This window comes from Thamnophis elegans, chromosome 14 (assembly GCF_009769535.1).
Source record: "Thamnophis elegans isolate rThaEle1 chromosome 14, rThaEle1.pri, whole genome shotgun sequence".
In the NCBI taxonomy this organism is placed as follows: domain Eukaryota; kingdom Metazoa; phylum Chordata; class Lepidosauria; order Squamata; family Colubridae; genus Thamnophis; species Thamnophis elegans.
In genome coordinates, this window is record NC_045554.1 from 8,038,748 (window position 1) to 8,059,447 (window position 20,700).

At 45.9% G+C, this 20,700-nt stretch overlaps 1 protein-coding gene across 1 annotated transcript in view; it reads right to left on the reverse strand.

The window, feature by feature from the left end:
- Positions 1 to 20,700, reverse strand: part of XYLT1 (xylosyltransferase 1) — a 170,904-nt gene that overhangs the window by 51,052 nt on the left and 99,152 nt on the right. Inside the window, exons 4-5 of the mRNA XM_032230135.1 lie at positions 5,183 to 5,355; positions 3,714 to 3,916 (exon numbers count right to left, since the gene is read on the reverse strand). Of these exons, the coding sequence (XP_032086026.1) occupies positions 3,714 to 3,916; positions 5,183 to 5,355 (376 nt within the window). The remainder of the gene's footprint in view (positions 1 to 3,713; positions 3,917 to 5,182; positions 5,356 to 20,700) is intronic.

A 20,700-nucleotide genomic window follows, 5' to 3' on the forward strand; every position in this document is an offset into this window, starting at 1 on the left:
AGGACCTTCGGAAGTAGAAGAAGCTCAATGGTTGGGTGGGCCCTCCTGACTTTGGTTCAAGTCTTCCTTGCTTTAATACAGGTAATCCTCATGTTACGACCACAATTGAGCCTAAAAATCTATGTTCCCAAGTGAAACACTTGTTAAGCGAGTTTTATGGCTTGGCTTGCCGCCGTTGTTAAGCGAACGGTTGCCTTTTTCTTAAAGTTAGTAACAGGGTTGTTAAGTGAATCTGGCTTCCCCAGTTGACTGGGCTTGTCGCAAAAGGGGAGCAGGGGACCCTGAAACCGTCATAACTATGAAACAGTTGCCAAGCAGCTGAATTTTGATCAAGGGACTATGGGGATGCTGCAACGGTCGTCGGTATGAGAAACGGGCATAAGTCGTGTTTTTCAATGCCGTTGTAACTTTCAACGGTCACTAAATGAAGAGTTGTAAGTGGAGGACTACCTATGTTTTGATTCTTGCGTTGGACGGTGTTGCTCTTAATACTGTGCTGTTTTCAATGGGTGTTTCATGAAGATAAATGACCAGGAGCTACACGTTGTTCGTGATAGATCAACGAAATAAATAAACAAATTGGCTTTATTATATTCTTGTTTTCCCCCTTATTTTGGGTTGGATTGGTTTGTTTTCCCTTGTCTCCTGTTTTTTCTCGTACGCCGACAAGATACAATTATTTGGAATTAAACAGAAAAACAGCATCAATATTGATGACATCAACGGAGTCATTTGCACAACCCATTCAATCACTACTGACAGAACCACAGAAGATCCAGGATAAGAGGCCGTATGGCTCGGCAAACCGGTTGCTAGGAGACCAGAGGGGTTGCTAGGGAACCATTGCTCAGGTTATCAAAGGATGGGCCTCCTCAACTCCAGGTTGGTTGTGGCCCTTGGAGTCCCATTTTTTAATTTTTTTGCAATTCTTGGAATGTCCCCGGATTCCCATGGGGACAAGTCAATGGTAGAGCAGGCCAACATTTTGAGGCAGATGAACATAATGGAAACCCCAGTTTAACTTCTAAAGAGATTTTAAATAATGCTGATGTCCCAAACTGCCTCACATCCTTTTGGCTTTTGGTCACCACACTATAAAAAAGATGTTTGAGACTCTAGAAAGAGTGCAGAGAAGATCAACTAAGATGATTAAGGGACTGGAGACTAAAAAATATGAGGAATGGTTGCAGGAACTGGGGATGGCTAGTCTAGTGAAGAGAAGGACCAATCACAATCGTGTGAGACCCAGGGTGAAGGGTAAGTCTGTCTTAGGTACAGTTGTTGTGGCCCGCCAGCGGCCAGCACAGCTGGCAGCAGATTTGGACAGTGAGGAGGTTGGGGAGGAACATGGGCCAGTCCTGGAGTCTGGGGAAGGCTCTGATGAGGGCTCTGTGTGGGAGGCAGAGTCTGGCCCGAGGCCATCTGGCAGTGATCAGGTGCCTACGGAGCTAGACAGCAATGAGGCAGAGGAACAGCTGGAGCCTGTTCCCAGTGTGCGCATGCGCAGAGCTGCCAGAAGAAAAGAACACCTCAGAAATCAGGGTAGACTTGGGAGCAAAGTCACAGGTGGATGGTGAATGTTCCCTCCCATAGGAAATAAAAGAGGAGGGAAAGGGGAGGGGGCTTTTGCAGGAAACAATGTGTTCATTTGGTCGTTAGATTAATTTCAGGAGTGTGAAGATCTGTCCGTGAATCTCAGAGACTCTGTGCCCAAGTCTTTCCTTGCACAGCGCCTCATTTGGAAAATATTGACATGGCAGCTTTCCAAGATAGATAAGGTCTGTGGTCATAAATACTCCTTTGAAAGACTGTTTGCCAGGCCTTTGCTGAATGTGAGCGAGAGGAATTCACATTCGTTTAATAAAAGGGGTTTTGTCGGGACCAGGACTCTGCCTCGTGCGTTTTGGGGAAGCCTAGCTCAGAACAGGTATGGGGAATGTAACTCAGTAGCATGTGAAGTACCAGAGATGGCCTACTACGGAAATCAGAGAACTGTCCCATGCTCCAGTTTCTCTATCCCAATGGGCAGCATCATTCCAAGACTTCCCGAAGCCTTTTCAGGTGGAGATGCTGGAGTTCAGCCAGCACGGACTTGAAGATGTCCCCGTTTTTCTGCTTCTAAGAAGTATTTCTCAGAATCATCGGCTGGACACCTCGTTTCCCTCCCTCCTCATTTCGAGGGCATGGAGGAGCAGAAAGGAAGTAAGCAACTTGGTTGACCTACATCTTAAGGACACTGTTGCGCCCTGTTTAAATTCCTCTAGAATAAACAAGACGGATGGTTTTCCCCGGCCAGCAGATTTACGGTGCCAAACAGAAAACCGCCTGATCTCTGGAGCATAACTAATTCGTAGATGCATCTTCTGATGGTCCCAAGCAACACCCATGACTTGCCTATTATGGGGGGGGTATGACCTTTCCTTGAAGATATACCATCCACAGGCCGGCCATCAGACTCTATTAAGCCCAAATGGAGGATGTTCAAGGATGTTCCATCCCTCAGTAGCCTACGAACTGCTTTATGTCTCTGCTAGCTAATATACTATTGATCGTTAGACTGTGTTCTCTAGGCACTGTATTAATATAAGACAGTTTGTTCACCTAGCCCAGGGGTCAACTCTGGAGCCGCATGTGGCTCTTTCGTCCCTGTGCTGCGGCTCCCTGTTGCCAGTCGGCTCCACAATTGATAGGATTTCCAGTTAGGACAGGTAGAGGAAAAAGGATGCCACACTAGGAGGAGACTCTATGGTGGGGGAACCAGACTTCCGATCAGCTCCAGAATTGAATGGTTCCGGTTAGGACCTTTGTGGCTCTTTGAGGGTTTAAGGTTGCCGACCCCTAACCTAGCCCAATCGGAGGGCATGCAATTGCAGAGTTGGAGAGGGATACTAAATTTAAGAAGCAAAATAGGTGCCTTAAGTCCCTGCCAAGTTTAAGACACCCAGTAGGCTGCATCAACCGGAGAGCATCCCTAATTGTTACTGTTTGAACCATTCTCACCGAAACCCATCCTGAACCCACCTTTGGGGCAGCCATGACCTGGATGAATGAGAATCTCTACAGACTTTTAGCTACACAATTTGGGATGAACATCCTTGGAATGGTGTGGGAGGAGGAATGGATTTCCAGAGGGGGGAAAAATTGCAGACTACAGGAACCAGGAGCACTAACTCAGGTGACCCTGAGGACAGAGATAAACCTCCAAGTGCTTGACTGACCCTCTACAAGGATGCAAATTGTTAGGGTTGAATGTCTAGGTAACTCAGGGCTTCAGTAACATATAATCAGTCCGGTACACAAAGTTTGCTTAAAGTTGCAAAACTTACAATAGCTCACGGCACTCAGATCAGATCAGCCCAGCATCTAACGAAACAGAGAGAGAGCTAACAGACACTCTGGCTCCCTCTTCTGGCCGATTGAGGAAAACAGCAACCAATCACATTTTACAGTATGGTTTAAGGAAACAGGTACAACATTGTTACAGGTTTTATATATTGCCAATCCAAAGGTTAGAATTATATTCCTAACACAAATGACCAGCTGTCTGCAAGGAGTATCAACCCTTGCATTCCCCACCATCCAATCAGAGCTGAAGAAGCTTCTTGGATGAGAAGCGAAACGCCTTCAAAAGAAAAAACAAGAAAGTCCAGTTGCCTCCTGAAAAAAGCACCTGTATTATTTGCAACCAGTCAGCAGACAACCGGCTGTCTTACCTGATAGGATAGTCCGCAGCGCTGAGGTTAATGAAGAAGTCCCACGGCCAGTCCTTCATCTCCAAGAGCTCCTTCATGCTCTGGAGGTAGGTGGATAGAAGACTGGCTCCTCCCCAGATGGTAGCCATGCGCCAGGACGTGACCCTCACATTCGGATACTGGCTTGCAAATTGGAGCACTTGCCGGTGTAAATAATTGGAACGCTTTATGGGGACAGAAAACATTCAGTGAGAGGCAGTGACATCCTATGCGCCCACAGCTTTCTCGCTTCAATGTTTATTTTATTCGAAAGATTAGAAAGAGCCGCGGTGGTGCGGTGGTTAGAGTGCAGTACCGCAGGCTCCTTTCGGCTGACTGCAATTTGGCAGTTCGAATCTCACCAGGCTCACAAGCCTGATTTGCTAACAAGCCATTCTGCTGTGAGCTGTGGTGGCGCAGCAGTTAGAATGCAGCATTGCAGGCTGACGCTGCCCACTGCCAAGAGTTCGATCCTGAGTGACTCAAGGTTGATTCTGCCTTCCATCCTTCTGAGGTGGGTAAAATGAGGGCCCAGATTGTTGGGGCGGGGGGGGAATATGCTTACTCTCAAGCGCTTAGAGGAGCCTGTAAAGGGGTATATAAGTCTAAGTGCTATTGTTATTCCTTTTCTCCTTCCTTCCTTCTTTCCTGTCTTTCACTCTCAATATCCTCCCTCCCTCCCTTCCATGGTTCGCAATAGAAGGAATGCAGCATTGCAGACTCTGCCCACTGCCAGGAGTTTGATCCTGACTGCCTTAAGGTTGACTCAGCCATCCGTCCTTCCAAGGTGGGTCAAATGAGGACCCATATTGTTGGGAGCAGGAGGCTGACTCTATAAACTGCCTAGAGAGGGCTGTAAAGCACTGTGAAGCAGTATGTAAGTCTGTATTACTTGGGAAGGAAAGGAAGGAAGGAAGGAAGGAAGGAAGCCATATTGGCACAGTGGTTAGAATATAGCATTTCAAGCTGACTCTGCCCACTGCCAGGAGTTTGATCCTGATTGGCTCATGGTTGACTTAGTAAGTGACTCGCAAGTCATTTCTTCAGTCCCATTGTAATTTCGAACCAGAGGTAGTATTCAGTCAATTCTGAGAGGTTCTGGAGAACCGGTAGCAGAAATTTTGAGTAGTTCGGAGAACCGGCAAATACGTAGGCTGGCCCCGCCCCTGCTGCCTCCCAGCCGATCTTCTTTTGTTGCCCTGAACGGGAGAACGGAGCTGGAAAGCAGGAGGGAATGGGAATTCTGGAGTGTCCTTCCCCTGCCATGCCCACTAAGCCACGCCCACAAAGCCACACCCACAGAACTGGTAGTAAAAATTTTTGAATCCCACCCCTGCTTCGAACAGTCACTCAAGGAACTGTTGTAAGTCGACATTTAATATCGCAAAAGAGAAGAAGCACAAAGCAAAGAGATAATGCGCTGGGGAACTGCAGAAGTGGCGCTACGTTACCTTGTCCACATGGATGTAATAAAAATGCTCCTGATGATATATAGCCTTGAACATGCGCATCAGCTGGCGGGAAGCTCTGCCGTGGACGACCAGGACAAACGCAATCCGGACTGGGTCGGCTGGCATGTATTCTATGGAGTCCTCATCCCACTGGAGGTTGTTATTGGCTTTCCCTGTTTGGGGAAAAAAAAACATCATCAGGGCACTCGGCATACCTTAAGGGAGGAGCTTAAGTCTCCGTTTCGGCAGTTGGATAAGAGATGGAAGTTGGTAGGTGAAGTCCACCGAAAGCCCTTCCAGAACTTTTGAGAGATTCCAACTCCCAGATTTTTTAAACCAGTAGGACTAAGAATGGGAGGTCTCAGTTGGTGAAAAAATGCCAGAGAACCAAACCCAATATAATGATCTTCCAGTTATATGGAGCCGGCTGAGTATTGGTGGTTTTCTTGTTTGGTAATAAACTTGTTACCATCAGTGCTAGAAGGGAATGGGATATGAGGAGTGGAAAGGAGAGGAGGAGGAGGAGGAGGAGGAGGAGGAGGAGGAGGAGGAGGAAGAGGAGGAAGTAGTAGTAGTAATAGTAGTAGTAGTAGTAGTAGTAGTAGTAGTAGTGGAAGAAGAGGAGGAGGAAGAAGAGGATGAAGAAGAAGAAGAGGAAGAAGGAGAAGAAGGAGAAGAAGAGGAAGAGGAAGGAGAAGGAGAAGGAGGAGAAGAAGAAGAAGAAAAGAAGTAGTAGTAGTGGAAGAAGAAGAAGAAGAGGAAGAAGAAGAAGAGGAAGAAGAAGAAGAAGAAGAAGAAGGAGAAGAAGAGGAAGAGGAAGGAGAAGGAGGAGAAGAAGAGGAAGAAGAAGAAGAAGAAGGAGGAGGAGGAGAAGAGGAAGAAAAGAAGAAGAGGAAGAAGAGGAAGAAGAAGGAGGAGGAGGAGGAGGAGAAGAAGAAGAAGAGGAAGAAGAAAAAGAAGAGGAAGAAGGAGGAGAAGAGGAAGAAGAAGAAGAAGAGGAGGAAGAAGAGGAAGAAGAAGGAGGAGGAGGAGGAGAAGAAGAGGAAGAGGAAAGAGAAGGAGGAGGAGGAGAAGAAGAAGAAGAAGAAGAGGAAGAAGAGGAAGAAGAAGGAGAAGGAGGAGAAGAAGAAGAAGAAAAGAAGAAGAAGGAGGAAGAAAAGAAGAAGCAGCTTTGCTACTCATCTTCCCTGCACAATTATGGGTAATCCTCCTCATGCAACCACAAGCTTTCTGTTGCTAAACGAGACAGTTGTTAAGAACTATGAATTCCTTGGTGCTCTCTGAGATTGGCTGTTTTCTTGCAGACATTTTATTACCCAAATGGGTAACCTCATCAATGTAGAAGGGAGTGGGGTTTATGGAGAGGAGGAGAATGAGGAGGAGGAGGAGGAGGAGGAGGGGGAGACAGGATGACAGCTATGGTGTGCCTGATGCTGAGGTTGGCTGTTTTCTTGCAGACATTTTATTACCCAGTTGGGTAACCTCATCAATGCTAAAAGGGAATGGGGTTTATGGAGAGGAGGAGGAGGACTGTGGAATCATGGTGCTCTCTGAGCTTGGATATTTTCTTACAGACACTTCGTTACCCAAGTAGGTAACATCATCAGTGCTAGTAGGACATGGGGTTTGCAGATGATGTTATCTAGTTGGGTTAATGAAACATCTGCAAGAAAACTCTCCAAACTCAGAGAGCACCGAGGACTCCACAGTTCAATCCTGATGTACAAAGGTTCTCTTCTCCAGATATATGGTGTCTCATATATCACCCAGAGATCACACTGACCACAAATTCTGAAAGGTAACTCCAGGACACTGGAAGGGGAAAGACCAAGCTAAATTGACATTCTCTTCATCTCTGACATCCTTCGTTTGTATTTCAGGGACATTCAAACATTCAACATTCTCACTTTTTTCTTCATATTTTGATGTTAAAAACAGCAAGTAATCCAGCTTTCTTTCAAATCTGTCGTACGTGTCAGATAGCTTTTGTAGTGCAGAAAAAATAAAAATTGACATTCTCGAGGAAAAAAATATATTTAGTTTAGAAGGACTGTACAAGACTTATCTGCAAAGGTTTCTTGACCTTGGATGCTTTAAAAAAATTGAAATTGTGTAGAAGTGAAAAAATGGAACAAAATGAAAAACTAAAGTTTGGTGAAATTCTGCAGAAACAAAGGACAGTTCTAGAAATAGAAAATAGAAAGGAAACAGGGCTTGGTTGAAATGCTAGCTTTCTGAGAAAACACATTATAAAATATTTAATATTAATGCCTACCATTTAGCTGGTAGATATTAATATAAAATATTTTATAATTTATATTATAAATGTATTAATTTATATTATAAACATATTAATGTCTAGCAGCTAAATACATGGACGTGGTGGCTCAGTGGCTAAGAGGCTGAGTTGTTGATCAGAAAGCTCGGCAGTTTAGCGGTTCGAATCCCTAGCACCGTGTAATGGAGTGAGCTCCCATTACTTGTCCCAGCTTCTGCCCATCTTGCAGTTCAAAAGCATGTAAAGTAGAAAAATAGGGACCACCTTTGGTGGGAAGGGAACAGCGTTCCGTGCGCCTTTGGCGTTGAGTCATGCCGGCCACATGACCACGGAGATGTCTTCGGTTTTGAAACAGAGATGAGCACTGCCCCCTAGAGTCGGGAATGACTAGCACTTATGTGTGAGGGGAACCTTTACCTTATATATATATTCTTGCAATTTAGTCTTGTTGAGATCGTGGAGTTATTTTTTTTTTAAAGCAAACACTGACCTCAGCGTTCTGTAACAAATAATTTATGACTGTATCTTTATAATTTAAGATTATACATGGAAAATTCCTTTACCTCAAGTAACTCCTAGAATTTCAGCAATAGTACATGGTGAAAGGGGGGAGGGAATGTGCAATGAAAATGCCAGAGAATTTTAACTTCTGAAAGAGAAATACCATATATATTTACTGTAATGAATATTAAGTTCTATCATAGATAGACATTCCATTTCTTCCATAAAAATTCATATCCCTGATTATCCTAATGCTATTTTATTTTTTAAAGAAATCCAACAATCCAACATATGTACTAGTTGTTCCCGACTCTAGAGGGCGGTGCTCATCTCAGTTTCAAAGCCGAAGAGCCAGCACTGTCCAAAAATGTCTCCCTGGTCATGTGGCCAGCATGACTAAATGCCGAAGGGGCACAGAATACAGTTACCAAAGGTGGTACTTGCATTTTTACATGCTTTTGAAATGCTAGGTTGGCAGAAGCTGGGACGAGTAACAGGAGCGGTGCTAGGGATTCGAACCGCTTAACTGCCAACTTTCTGATCCAACAATACAATGACCTAAACAGATTTTTTTTATTCCTCGTATTAAACAATTATTTGCTGATTTACAGCAAATAAATCAAGATCATAGTTTCAAATCTACCTGACCAGTTGTGGGATTCAATTTTTTTAAACTACCAGTTCTGTGGGCGTGGCATGGTGTGGCTTGGTGGGTGTGGCTTGGTGGGTGTGGCTTTGTGGGCAGGGCAGGGGAAGGTTACTGCAAAATCCCCATTCCCTCCTGATCAGCTGGGAGGCAGAGAATAGATGGGGCGGGGCCAGCCAGAGGTGGTATTTGCCGGTTCTCCGAACTACTCAAAATTTCCGCTACCGGTTCTCCAGAACTGGTCAGAACTTGCTGAATCCCACTTTTGCTTCTGACCTAACAGGATGTAAAGCTTTATGTCGAATGTTGACTCATGAGCCAATGAACTGTGCGCTGATGATGGGAAGAAGTTAAAAATAGGAGGAACGAAATCAAAGAAATTGCTACTTCTCCCTCATAAATTATTCTTTGGGCTTATATTTCTCCCCTAATGCTTTTATACCGAACTCCCTGGAGGTTTACTCATACAGAGAGAATAAAAATGAAGACTAATCCCCCCCGCTTCTCTTGTATAACATGTTCTGCTATCAATCCCAGGAGAGCTGTGATTTCAAATGATGGGCAAAATAATTGTCATTTTGTGTTTTTCTGCCACAGAAGCAATCCGTGCTCTATTTTCAGCTATGCAGATTTTTGTCACATATTCTTTTTAGATTTTCAAACAGGATCCTGACACCGAATTCCAATATTTCAGCTAACGAAGAAGTTTTAGAAAAGGGCTTTCCACAGAAAAACGAAAGTCCTATGATTTTATTAGGGGTAGTCCTTGACTTATGACCACAATTGAGCCAAAAATTCCAGTTGCTATGTGTTCTGACTGAGGCTTTCCAAGAGCATGAAGCATGAAGCAAACTCCTGGTCCCCACAAAAACCCCTTTTATTAATTGACAGTGAATTCTGCTCATTCACGCCCAGCAAAGACTTTCAAGGGAGGATTTACAGTCACCGACCTTATCTGGCTTGGAGAGCTGCCAGGCCGGGTTTTGCAAGGAGCCTCGGAGAGTCACGAACCAATTAAGTGAACTAATGGTCTCCTGCAAACTCCACTCCCCTTTCGCTCCTCTTTTATTTCCTCTGGGAGGGGCCATTCACCATTCACCTGTGGCCTCACTCCCAAGCCGACCCCTGTTCTTTAGCTGTTCCCTTCGTCTGGCAACTCTATGCAAGCACACACTGGGAACAGGCTCCAGCTGTTCCTCTGCCTCACTGCTGTCTGGCTCTGAAGGCAGCTGATAACTGGCATACGGCTTTCGCCCCATCTCTGCCTCCAACATTGAGCCCTCATCAGATTCCAGGACTGGCCCAGGTTCCTCCCCAACCTCCTCACTGTCTGAATCTGCTGCCAGCTCCACTGGCCACTGGCGGGCCACAACACTAAATCAGACATTTGTTAAATGAGTTTTGTCCCATTTTACGATCTTGCCACGGTTGTTAAGTGAATCACTGCAGTTATTAAGTGAGTAACACCGTTGTTGTGCGAATCTGATTTCCCCATTGACTTTGCTTGTCAGGAGGTCGCAAAAGTTCACGTGACTTCGGGATACGGCAACCGTCATAAATACAGGCCAGTTGCCAGGCATCTGATCACGGGACTGTGATGGTTGCAAGGGTGAAAAATGGCCATTTTTTTCAGGGCCATTGTCACTAAATGAATTGTTGCAAGTTGAGGACTACCTGTACAAGCAGACCCATGTATAAGGATGAGAAGATATTCAAGTAACTGTGAACGAAACAGAAAGCATGAAAATTATTGGGTAATTCCTGTTTTGCTAAATGACTCGTTTTCCCTAAAACGAAGCGTATTCGAGGCATTGAAACAATCCATCACTGTTTACAGCTCCAATATTAGTTTATTATTCTTAGCAATCTGTTCCAAGGGGAAAAACTGGAAAAAATGACAAGAAGATAACATTTTTCACATTAAAACAGGAAGGGGAAAAAAAATAGCTGAGTATCATTCTGTCCGATTAAATAACTCTGAAGTGCTCATAAGAGGCGAAAGGGGAATTACAGCAGTATATGCGATAACAGATTTGTTTTTTTTTAAGTAGCAACCTTCATACAACATCAATATTCCATAAGAAGATGCTGTGAAGCTCGAGAATTCCAGCTCCAGCAGAAATTGTGACTTTTCATCATCAAAAATACCAAATAAGTAAAAAAATAAAATAAACATATTTTTTTTAAAAAAATCCAAGGACTTTTGTTGCAAGACTCTAAGGTAAATGTTCCTCTTGCACTTATGTGCTAATCGTTCCTGACTCTAGGGGGCGGTGCTCAACTCTGTTTCAAAGCCGAAGAGCCAGCACTGTCTGAAGACGTCTCCGTGGTCATGTGGCTGGCATGACTCAACGCCGAAAGTACACAGAACGCTGTTCCCTTCCCACCAAAGGTGGTTCCTATTTTTCTACTTGCATTTTTTACGTGCTTTCAAACTGCTAGGTTGGCAGAAGCTGGGACAAGTCGCGGGAGCTCACTCCATTACGCGGCGCTAGGGATTCAAACTGCTGAACTGCCGACCTTTCTGATCGACAATCTCAGCGTCTTAGCCACTGAGCCACCGCGTCCCCTGCAATGCTCTCCTGTATGCTAATTAGCCAGATTCACATAACAACGGTGTTACTAACTTAATAACTGCAGTGATTCACTTAACAATAGCGGCAAGAAAGATCGTAAAATGGGACAAAGCTCATTTAACAAGTGCCTGACTTAGCGACAGGAATTTGGGGGTCAGTTGTGGTTATAAGTCGAGGACTACCTATCATAAAATAATAGGATTTTCATTTGTCCATGGTAAACTCTTTTCTAATTGATAGTCCAACTGTTGGAATTTGGTTTCAGGATCATGTTTGAAAATCTAAAGTTAACCCAGAGAATATAAGATAGAAATATGCACAGCTGAAAATAAGAGCACCTATATACAGTGCTTCTGGGTCGGAAAAACACAAAATGAGGTTTATTTTAGACTGTTTCCCTGAAAATAAGACCTTCCAGGATAATAAGCCCAATCGGACTTTTGAGTCCATGTGCTGAAATAAGCCCTCCCCCAAAATAAGCCCTCCCTAAAAATATTGCAACACAGCAGCAGCCATGAGGTGACCACACTCGCCGCTTCCTGCACCTCAAAAATAATAAGTCTTAGTGCTTATTTCAGTGTGTGTGTGTCAAAAGAAGATAAGACCCTGTCTTATTTTTAGGGAAACATGGAATCTACACTGCTTCTATGTCAGAAAAACACAAAACGACAATTGTTTAGCACATCATTTGAAACCACACAAACCTACTAAATTATATTCATTAAGGTTTGTTCTGGGCGCAAGTATTTCACCAAGAGGTTGGATGACCAAAATAAACATGTTTTCAGAAACATTGGATGGAGGAAAGAGAATCGGATGTTTTATTATGTCTGCTAGCAGTATCAGCAGTTATATGACTGAGCTCTTTGGCATTGCTGAATGGCTTCCTTTCCAAGTGACTAATTTTGAGGGCAGTGAACGTTCAGATTAGTCTGGGAAATCTTTCTCGCAGAGGAGAAGAGTCACATGGTGTCTATAAATGCCCGTGAAGGTCTTGGGTTGGGGTTGCTCTGACCCAGACTTCCTTAAAAAGCAAGAAGCAGAGGAACCACAAACTGGTCCTTTGTTGTTTCCAAGACGGGCCTGTGGGCTAGATCTAAGCCCCAGGCCTTGAGTTTGACGCCTACCCTCCCCACAGTTTACATCCACTAAAACTAGCACTCCTGCGAGTCCCTTGGACTGCAAGGCCATCCAACCAGTCAGTCCTAGAGGAGATCAACCCTGACTGCTCTTGAGAAGGCCAGATCCTGAAGAGGAAACACAAAGACTTTGGCCACCTAATGAGAAGGAAGAAGGACTCATTGGAGAAGAGCCTCATGCTGGGAATGATGGAGGGCAAAAGAAGAAGGGGACGACAGAGAATGAGGGGGCTGGATGGAGTCACTGAAGCAGTCGGTGTGAGCTTCAATGGACTCCAGAGGATGATAGAGGACAGGAAAGCCTGGAGGAACATGGTCCATGGGGTCGCGATGGGTTGGACACGACTTCACAACTAACAACAGCAACAAAGCATTGGTGACTTCTCACCAATTCCCTACTCAAAACTTCCTCTTTTCCTCTTCCTGAACTTCACCAACGCCCAGATCAGTTCTGCCTTTGTTCCCAGCCAACATCATAAGACTTCAGCTGACGGCAGCTTTCATGCCCGGGATGGGCTCCGCTCGTACAAAATAAAATGCATTTGCCAGCAAGAGGCAAGGACGGATCTCGTGAAAATGCTTGTTGGGTTAATTTAAGCTTGATGCAATTGACCGAAATAAATCAATTCCCTTGAATGCAACAAGGGCTATTGACGTGACCTCTGTATTGTCCCCCGCCTCCCAAACTGGATGATTAACTAACAATATAATCGCACAAAGTTGGTGAAAATCAGCAGGGAAAACAATGGCTTTTAGTAGGGTTTAATTTATTAGCACGTAGAAGCCTGAGAAAACAGCCTATCATATGTCATAAAAAGACTTGCCCCAACTTGCAAATCTACAGATGTGCCATGATTAACTCTGTTCCAAACTCTGCATTGGAATTTTTCTCTCTTGATGAAAGGAGTTTCTGTTCTTTTGCTGATCCTTGGGGGTGTTAAAAATGGTGAAGGAAGGAAAAGCAATCGTTTCTGGGGTCTTCAGGAAGCTACCGATCACGTGAGAACCAACTATATCATGCCCAAAATGCACAGGTACAGTATAGGTGCTAACTCGCTCAATAGCAGTAATTGTGAGAGGGATCGTGGAGTCCTAGTGGACAACCATTTAAATCTGAACCAGCCGTGTGCAGCAGCTGCCAAAAAAGCCAACACAGTTCTAGGCTGCATCAACAGAGGGATAGAATCGAGATCACGTAAAGGGTTAATATCGCTTTGTAAGGCCTTGGTAAGGTCACACTTGGAATACTGCATTCCGTTTTGGGCACCACGATGTAAAAAAGATGTGGAGACTCTAGAACTGTGATGGTGAACCTATGACACGCGTGCCACAGGTGACATGTGGAGCCATATTTGTTGGCCTGTCAGCTTCGGTTTACATGCGTGCACTGGCCAGCTGATTTTTTTACCCCTCCGTGCGCCCCATTTCCCGTCCGTTCCAGGCGGCGGGGATCAAAATGGGCAAAAAAATGGGGCACACAGAGGTCGAAAACAGGGAACGCGAAGGTGGCAATAGGCAATTGCAATTGCTGCAGCCTGAAACAGCTGATGGTCGGGAGGCAATCCAACCGACAATCAGCTGCTTGTGCTAATCAAGCTGTGCTGGAGCTGAAACTGAAACAGGCTGTTTGCTGCAAGGAGGCAAATTGCTAGGAGGCAGAGGCCAAAGGGTGTGGACGGGACTACATTTGGTGTATAAGACGCACCCAAATTTTCACCCTCTTTTTTTTTTGGGGGGGGGGGGGCGGGAAGCGCATCTTATACTCTGAAAAATACGGTATTTGGAAACTTCACAAGGCATTTTTATTGGTTATTGGAGCCCGACACTCCCAAAATAAGAGCCGAGGAGAGCCGAGGTGGCACAGTGGTTAGAGTGCAGTACTGCAGGCCACTTCAGCTGACTGCTAACTGCAGTTCGGCAGTTCAAATCTCACCGGCTCAAGGTTGACTCAGCCTTCCATCCTTCCGAGGTGGGTAAAATGAGGACCCAGACTGTGGGGGTGATATGCTGACTCTGTAAACCGCTTAGAGAGGGCTGAAAGCCTTATGAAGCGGTATATAAGTCGAACTGCTATTGCTATTGCTATTGCTAAAATGAAGTCCACCATTCCTTATTCCCTGCATCGGTCTCTTCTTCTTATCCTAGGGAGAGATGGGCAGTCTTGAAACATGAAACATAAATAAATAAATTCGCCACCGAGCTGAGCCAGTTCTTACCAGTAACTCAGCCTCTGTTTCTGCTTTATTTGCAAACTCCATGGCTAAACCTGGCACATCAGTTACCGTAATAAACAGCTCTGTTGAATGCCCTCTCTAGGCAGCTCCGTGGACCATTTATTTTGTCCGTGCCAATAAGTGAAATTAAAAACGAAAGAGGGAAACATTACAAATCGTTAGAGTTTCATCGAACAAAGCTGTGGATCCAGGCTGGTTTTTTTTTTTAAAAAAAAACTTTTTGGAGACGGGCAGTTGTTGGTAATTTTAATGACCCTCATTCCTGCTATTAGCATAATTGATTTCAACGGTACAAAGAATTACCGAAAAACCAGCTTGCCACTGTCCACCCAGCCACTCACATTCAATCATTGCTGTCAATCTTCCAGGCAGCATCTTCTGAAGGAAAGCAATATTCATATTATTATTATTTTTTTTTGCTGGATTCGGAGATAATGCTTTTTTTGCCAATTTACAAGTGGATACATTTGTCATGTATTCTTCCTCCCTCCACTCCACTCATGTGCCTGATGATTTTTCCACTCCGTTGTGGTTGCAGAAAGTGAGGAGGTTGGGGAGGAACATGGGCCAGTCCTGGAGTCTGGGGAAGGCTCTGATGAGGGCTCTGTGTCGGAGGCAGAGAGGGGACCAGGGCCATCTGACAGTTATCGGCTGCCTTCAGAGTCAGACATCAGTGAGGCAGACGAACAGCTGGAGCCTATTCCCAGAGCTGCCAGACGAAGGGAAAAGCTAAAAAACAGGGGTCAACTTGGTAGTAAGGCCACAGGTGGATGATGAATGACCCCTCCCAGAGGAAATAAAAGAGGGGAGTATGCCAGTTATCAGCTGCCTTCAGAGTCAGACATCAGTGAGGCAGAGGAACAACTGGAGCCTGTTCCCAGTGTGCGCATGCACAGAATTGCCAGATGAAGGAAACAGCTAAAGAACAGGGGTCAACTTGGGAGTAAGACCACAGGTGGACGATGAGGGGCCCCTCCCAGAGGAAATAAAGGAGGAGCGAAAGGGGAGTGGAGTTTGCAGGAGACAATTAGTTTACTTAATTGGTTTGTGACTCCCTGAGACTCCTTGCCAAGTTTTGCAGATATCGGCCTGGCAGCTCTCCAAGCCAGATAAGGTCTGTGACTGTAAATCCTCTCTTGGAAGACTTTTCTGGATATGAATGAGCAGAATTTACAATAAATTAATAAAAGGAGCCTTTGTCGGGACAAGGAGTTTGTTCTAGAGCAGGGGTGTCAAATTGGATTTACTTGAGGGCCGGATCAGCATTGTAGTTCTCCACTGTGGGCCAGTGGGATGGGGGCCAGGGAGCGGTGGGGGGAGGCGGGACAGATGCCCCCTGCAGTACTTTGCCTGCCAAAATGGGGGGGGGGCTTTCTTCAGCCTGGACAGCCTCCTGGAGGCCCTGTGGGACCTCCGTGCGGCCGATTTTCAGCTGGCAGAGTGCTGCAGGAGGCCACGGAGGCCAAAAACAGGCCCTGTGGGGGCCTCATGGGGACTCTGCATGGCCTGAACTTTGATATGTCGAGGCTGGCCCCCCATGGCCCAGAGTTAAGCACCCTGTGGGCCGGATCCGGCCCCTGGGCCATCCCTGTTCTAGAGGGTCTTCTTACAACAAACTTGCAACCTGGATCCAACTGCCAGTCCTGGGTATAAATTAAGAGTAAGGAATGAACTGTCGCCTCACCACATCTGGATGAGTACGAGGCGTATCTGTCATCCTCAGGACCCTTGCGACAAGCTCGCAATTTTTGTCCTGCAGGCTTTTGCCTAGTTGAAATTCTGGAGCCGCTCGCAATTACTGGAACCGTTTTCATGTTTTACAAATCAATGCCTAATAACTAGGAGATTGGTACCCGCCAGAAACAAACACACACACACACACACAAACCAACCTGGCATCTCGCTGACGAAGAAAACTATTTTGCCAGACCAATAATCTTAATAGCAAACTCATGTTTTGACATTTCTAATTACCCAAATGCCATCGTTCCTCAGAGACAAAAAAGGGGGGAAATAAAAAAAAACACATCACAATTATTTCTGCGCTTCGCTGGAGTGTTCCATCTCGGCGTGGTTCTCCCCATTGGCTCTTAGGCATCAACTGATAGCAGTCAGAAGCCGTCGGAAGTTCCTCAAGGCAGAAGGAGAACCGATCCCCACATTAAGAAGACACCTGTCGCTACCGCTTTTACAGTTCATTAGTTCGGCGCAACCGACCCGCTCAGGATACATCGGAATGAGAACAAAACAGATGGCTGCATGCAAGTATTCGGCCTACAGGGAGTTGTTCTAACCCAGCTCCCCAAACACGACAAACCCAAAGATTCCTTTAATTAGGAATGCCAGCAGCCCCAGCAAAAAGTTTCTCTCTCAACGCAGGCTAACAAGTCCGTCCATCTAGGAGATGAATAGTTGTCTGCCACATCTATTCATCTCCGCCCACTGTCTTTTATCTCCAGAAGTAGGGCATGGCTTCGCTAGCAGTGGTGGCTCTTCCTTCCCAACGACCGGCCCATAGATTTCCACTGTTCTTCTCTCCTCTGCCTTGTGAATCCACGTGTCAGGCACTGGACCCAGATTTTCCTCCTCTTCCTCATAAGCCACCACCAGACCTGGGAGCGGTTGACTCTCCATCTGAAGGCTGATGGACAGTCCAGGCTCTCTCTCTCTCTCTCCCCCCTCTCCCCCCCTCTCTCTTTCTCTCTCTCTCAGGGAGGGAATGGGGATTTTGCCATAACCTTCCCCTGGAATGGGGAGAGAATGGGGGGTTTGCAGTATCCTTCCCCTGGAATGGGGAGAGAATGGAGATTTTGCAGTATTCTTCCCCTGCAACCCCCACCAAGCCACGGCCACGGAACCAGTAGTAAAAAAAAAATTGAATTTCACCACTGGTTCTTATCCTTCCAATTTGAGAGTAACCACAAAGTGCTAATCCTAGCTGATATAAAACACCCAGGCTCAAAATAAAATAAAACAGAGAAAGCAACAATATTGATGCAGGGTAACAAACCATGTTCGACAAAAGAAGGAGAGAAAAAAAAGGATTTATTAAGGCAAATGCTACAACTTAAGAGTCAGAGAATAATCAATAACGATTCCATCTCTTGCTCTGGCTTCGTTTCAAGAGAAGTAATAACCCGAGCCATCAATAATTAGGTTTTTCCTTTGTTTTTATCCTTCCCTAACCTCATGTCCATTTGTCAGAAATTCTGTAGGGTCTCCTGCTTGAGCAGGGGGTTGGACTAGATGACCTATAAGGTCCCTTCCAACTCTGTTAATCTGAGTTAAGCAGAGAATAGATGGGGGCGTGGCCAGTCAGAGGTGGCGTTTGCCAGTTCTCTGAACTAATCAAAATTTACGCTACCGGTTTTCCAGAACTGGTCAGTTGCCCTCAGTCAGTTGAAAAGAAGGATTAGGGGAGACATGATAGCAGTCTTCCAATATCTCAGGGGTTGCCACAAAGAAGAGGGAGTTAAACTATTCTCCAAGGCAACTGAGGATAGGACAGGAAGCAATGGGTGGAAACTAATCAAGGAGAGAAGCAACTTAGAACTAAGGAGAAATTTTCTGACAGTTAGAACAATTAATCAGCAGAACAACTTGCCTCCAGAAGTTGTGAATGCCCCAACACTGGAAGTCTTTAAGAAGACCTCCACTACCTCCACTAGACCGATTAGATCCCACAGATTAGGCCTCCTCCGAATTCCATCCGCCGGCCAGTGTCGACTGGCGACTACACGGAGGAGAGCCTTCTCTGTGCTGCTCCGACCCTTTGGAACGAACTCCCCGTGGAGATTCAAACCCTCACCACCCTCCAGGCCTTCTGCAAAACCGTTAAAACCTGGCTGTTCCGACAGGCCTGGGGCTAAAGAGTTGTTGCCCCCGTCTCGAATGGTATGACTGTTGTGTGTTTTTAAATTATGTATTGTTATGTTTCGTTTTTTTATTTTTTGTCTGTACCCCCCCTTCCCTGATTTGATTTGTTAGCCGCCCTGAGTCCCCTTTGAGGGAAAAGGGCGGCATATAAATATAATAAATGAAATGAAATGAATGAAGATGTTGGCTAGCCATTTGTCTGAAACGGTATAGGGTTTCCTGCCTAGGCAGGGGTTGGACTAGAAGACCTCCAAGGTCCCTTCCAACTCTGCTATTGTATCCCTTATATCCCTTCCCTCTCAAAAGCACCAGCAATGCCTCTAACGTCAGCATGGGCAGGAGGCTAGGAAGAGGAGAAAGAGGATCCATTTACTTTTGGCATATTACCTGTCAGAGGAAGAAATGAAATATAATTTACGGTGTGGCATTTCCAGCAGCAAATACATTGAAGCTTAAGCAATTAACGCTGGCTGGAGTTGTTTTTTTTTGGCAGGCTCAGGAAGATTACTCAGAGGGTGTGAGTATGTGTCCTGAGTTACAACAACACATGATTCTTTCTTTCTCCCCCCCCCCCCTTCCTGCCACGTTTGACTTGCACTCTGTCTCCTCACCCCCCTCCTCCCCCAAGCAAAAGGTTTAGGATGACAAAAATATCTGATGGGTGAGAGGCCCGCTTTGATGTCTCTTGAGTGGCTTTTGGGTGTGCAAAACGTGAGGCTAATTGTGCCAGTTTACGAATGGAGGAGGCGATTGGTAGCTCAGGGTTGAACGCCGGGGTCCTTGCTGTTTTTTTGAGCTTGGCGGTTTTCTGGCAGGCATTTCACGACCCTACTAGGTAACATCATCAGTGCTAGGAGGAGTGGGGTTTGCAGGGAGGAGGAGGAATGGGAAGAAGAGGAGGAGGAGAATTATGGGATCCTTGGTGTTCTCTGACTTGGTGGTATTCTTGCAGGCATTTCACCACCAAATTAGGTAATATCATCAGTGATAGAAGGAGTGGGGTTTGCAGAGAGGTGGAGGAGGAATGGGAAGAGGAGGAGGAGGAGGAGGAGGAGAATTATGGGATCCTTGGTGTTCTCTGACTTGGTGGTTTTCTGGCAGGCATTTCACGACAGAACAAGGTAACATCATCAGTGCTAAAAGGAGTGGAGTTTGCAGACAGGAGGAGGAGGAATGGGGAGAGGAGAAGGAGGAGGAGAATTATAGGATCCTTGGTGTTCTCTGACCGTGACCCGACAAAAGCGCGAACGTCATAAGCGCGCCGACAAAACCGCGTCGCTGAAACCACGATGTCAAAACCGCGTCGACAACAGCGCGCCGACAACAGCGCGCCGACAGAAGCGCGATTTAATTTAAGGTAAGATTTAGGGTTAGGTTTAGGGTTAGGTTTAGGGTTAGGTTTAGGGTTAGGTTTAGGGTTAGGTTTAGGGTTAGGTTTAGGGTTAGGTTTAGGGTTAGGTTTAGGGTTAGGTTTAGGGTTAGCGCGCTTCTGTCGGTGCGCTGTTGTCGGTGCGCTTCCGGGCTCATTCGTCGCTCATTCGTCGCGCGCTTTTGTCGGCGCAGTTTTGTCACCGCGGTTTAGTCAGGCGCGCTTTTGTCGTTCGCACATTTGTGATGGAACCTCTGACTTGGTTTTCTGGCAGGCATTTCACGACCGAACAAGGTAACATCATCAGTGCTAAAAGGAGTGGGGTTTGCAGGGAGGAGGAAGGGGAGAAGGAGGAGGAGGGGGAGGACAACTATGGGATTCTTGGTGTTCTCTGACTTGGTTTTCTGGCAGGCATTTCACGACCGAACAAGGTAACATCATCAGTGCTAAAAGGAGTGGGGTTTGCAGGGAGGAGGAAGGGGAGAAGGAGGAGGAGGGGGAGGACAACTATGGGATTCTTGGTGTTCTCTGACTTGGTTTTCTGGCAGGCATTCCACGACCGAACAAGGTAACATCATCAGTGCTAAAAGGAGTGGGGTTTGCAGAGAGGAGGAGGAGGAATGGGGAGAGGAGAAGGAGGAGGAGAATTATGGGATCCTTGGTGTTCTCTGACTTGGTGGTATTCTTGCAGGCATTTCACGACCAAATTAAGTAATATCATCAGTGATACAAGGAGTGGGGTTTGCAGAGAGGAGGAAGAGGAGGTGGGAGAGTAGGAGGAGGTCTATGAGTTTGATGGGTTTGCTTTTCAATCAAGGAACTTCCATCTCAAATCAGGCAAACAGCAAACATCACCTTAATCAAGGAACCACCAAAAACAACACACTCACCAACCTCAA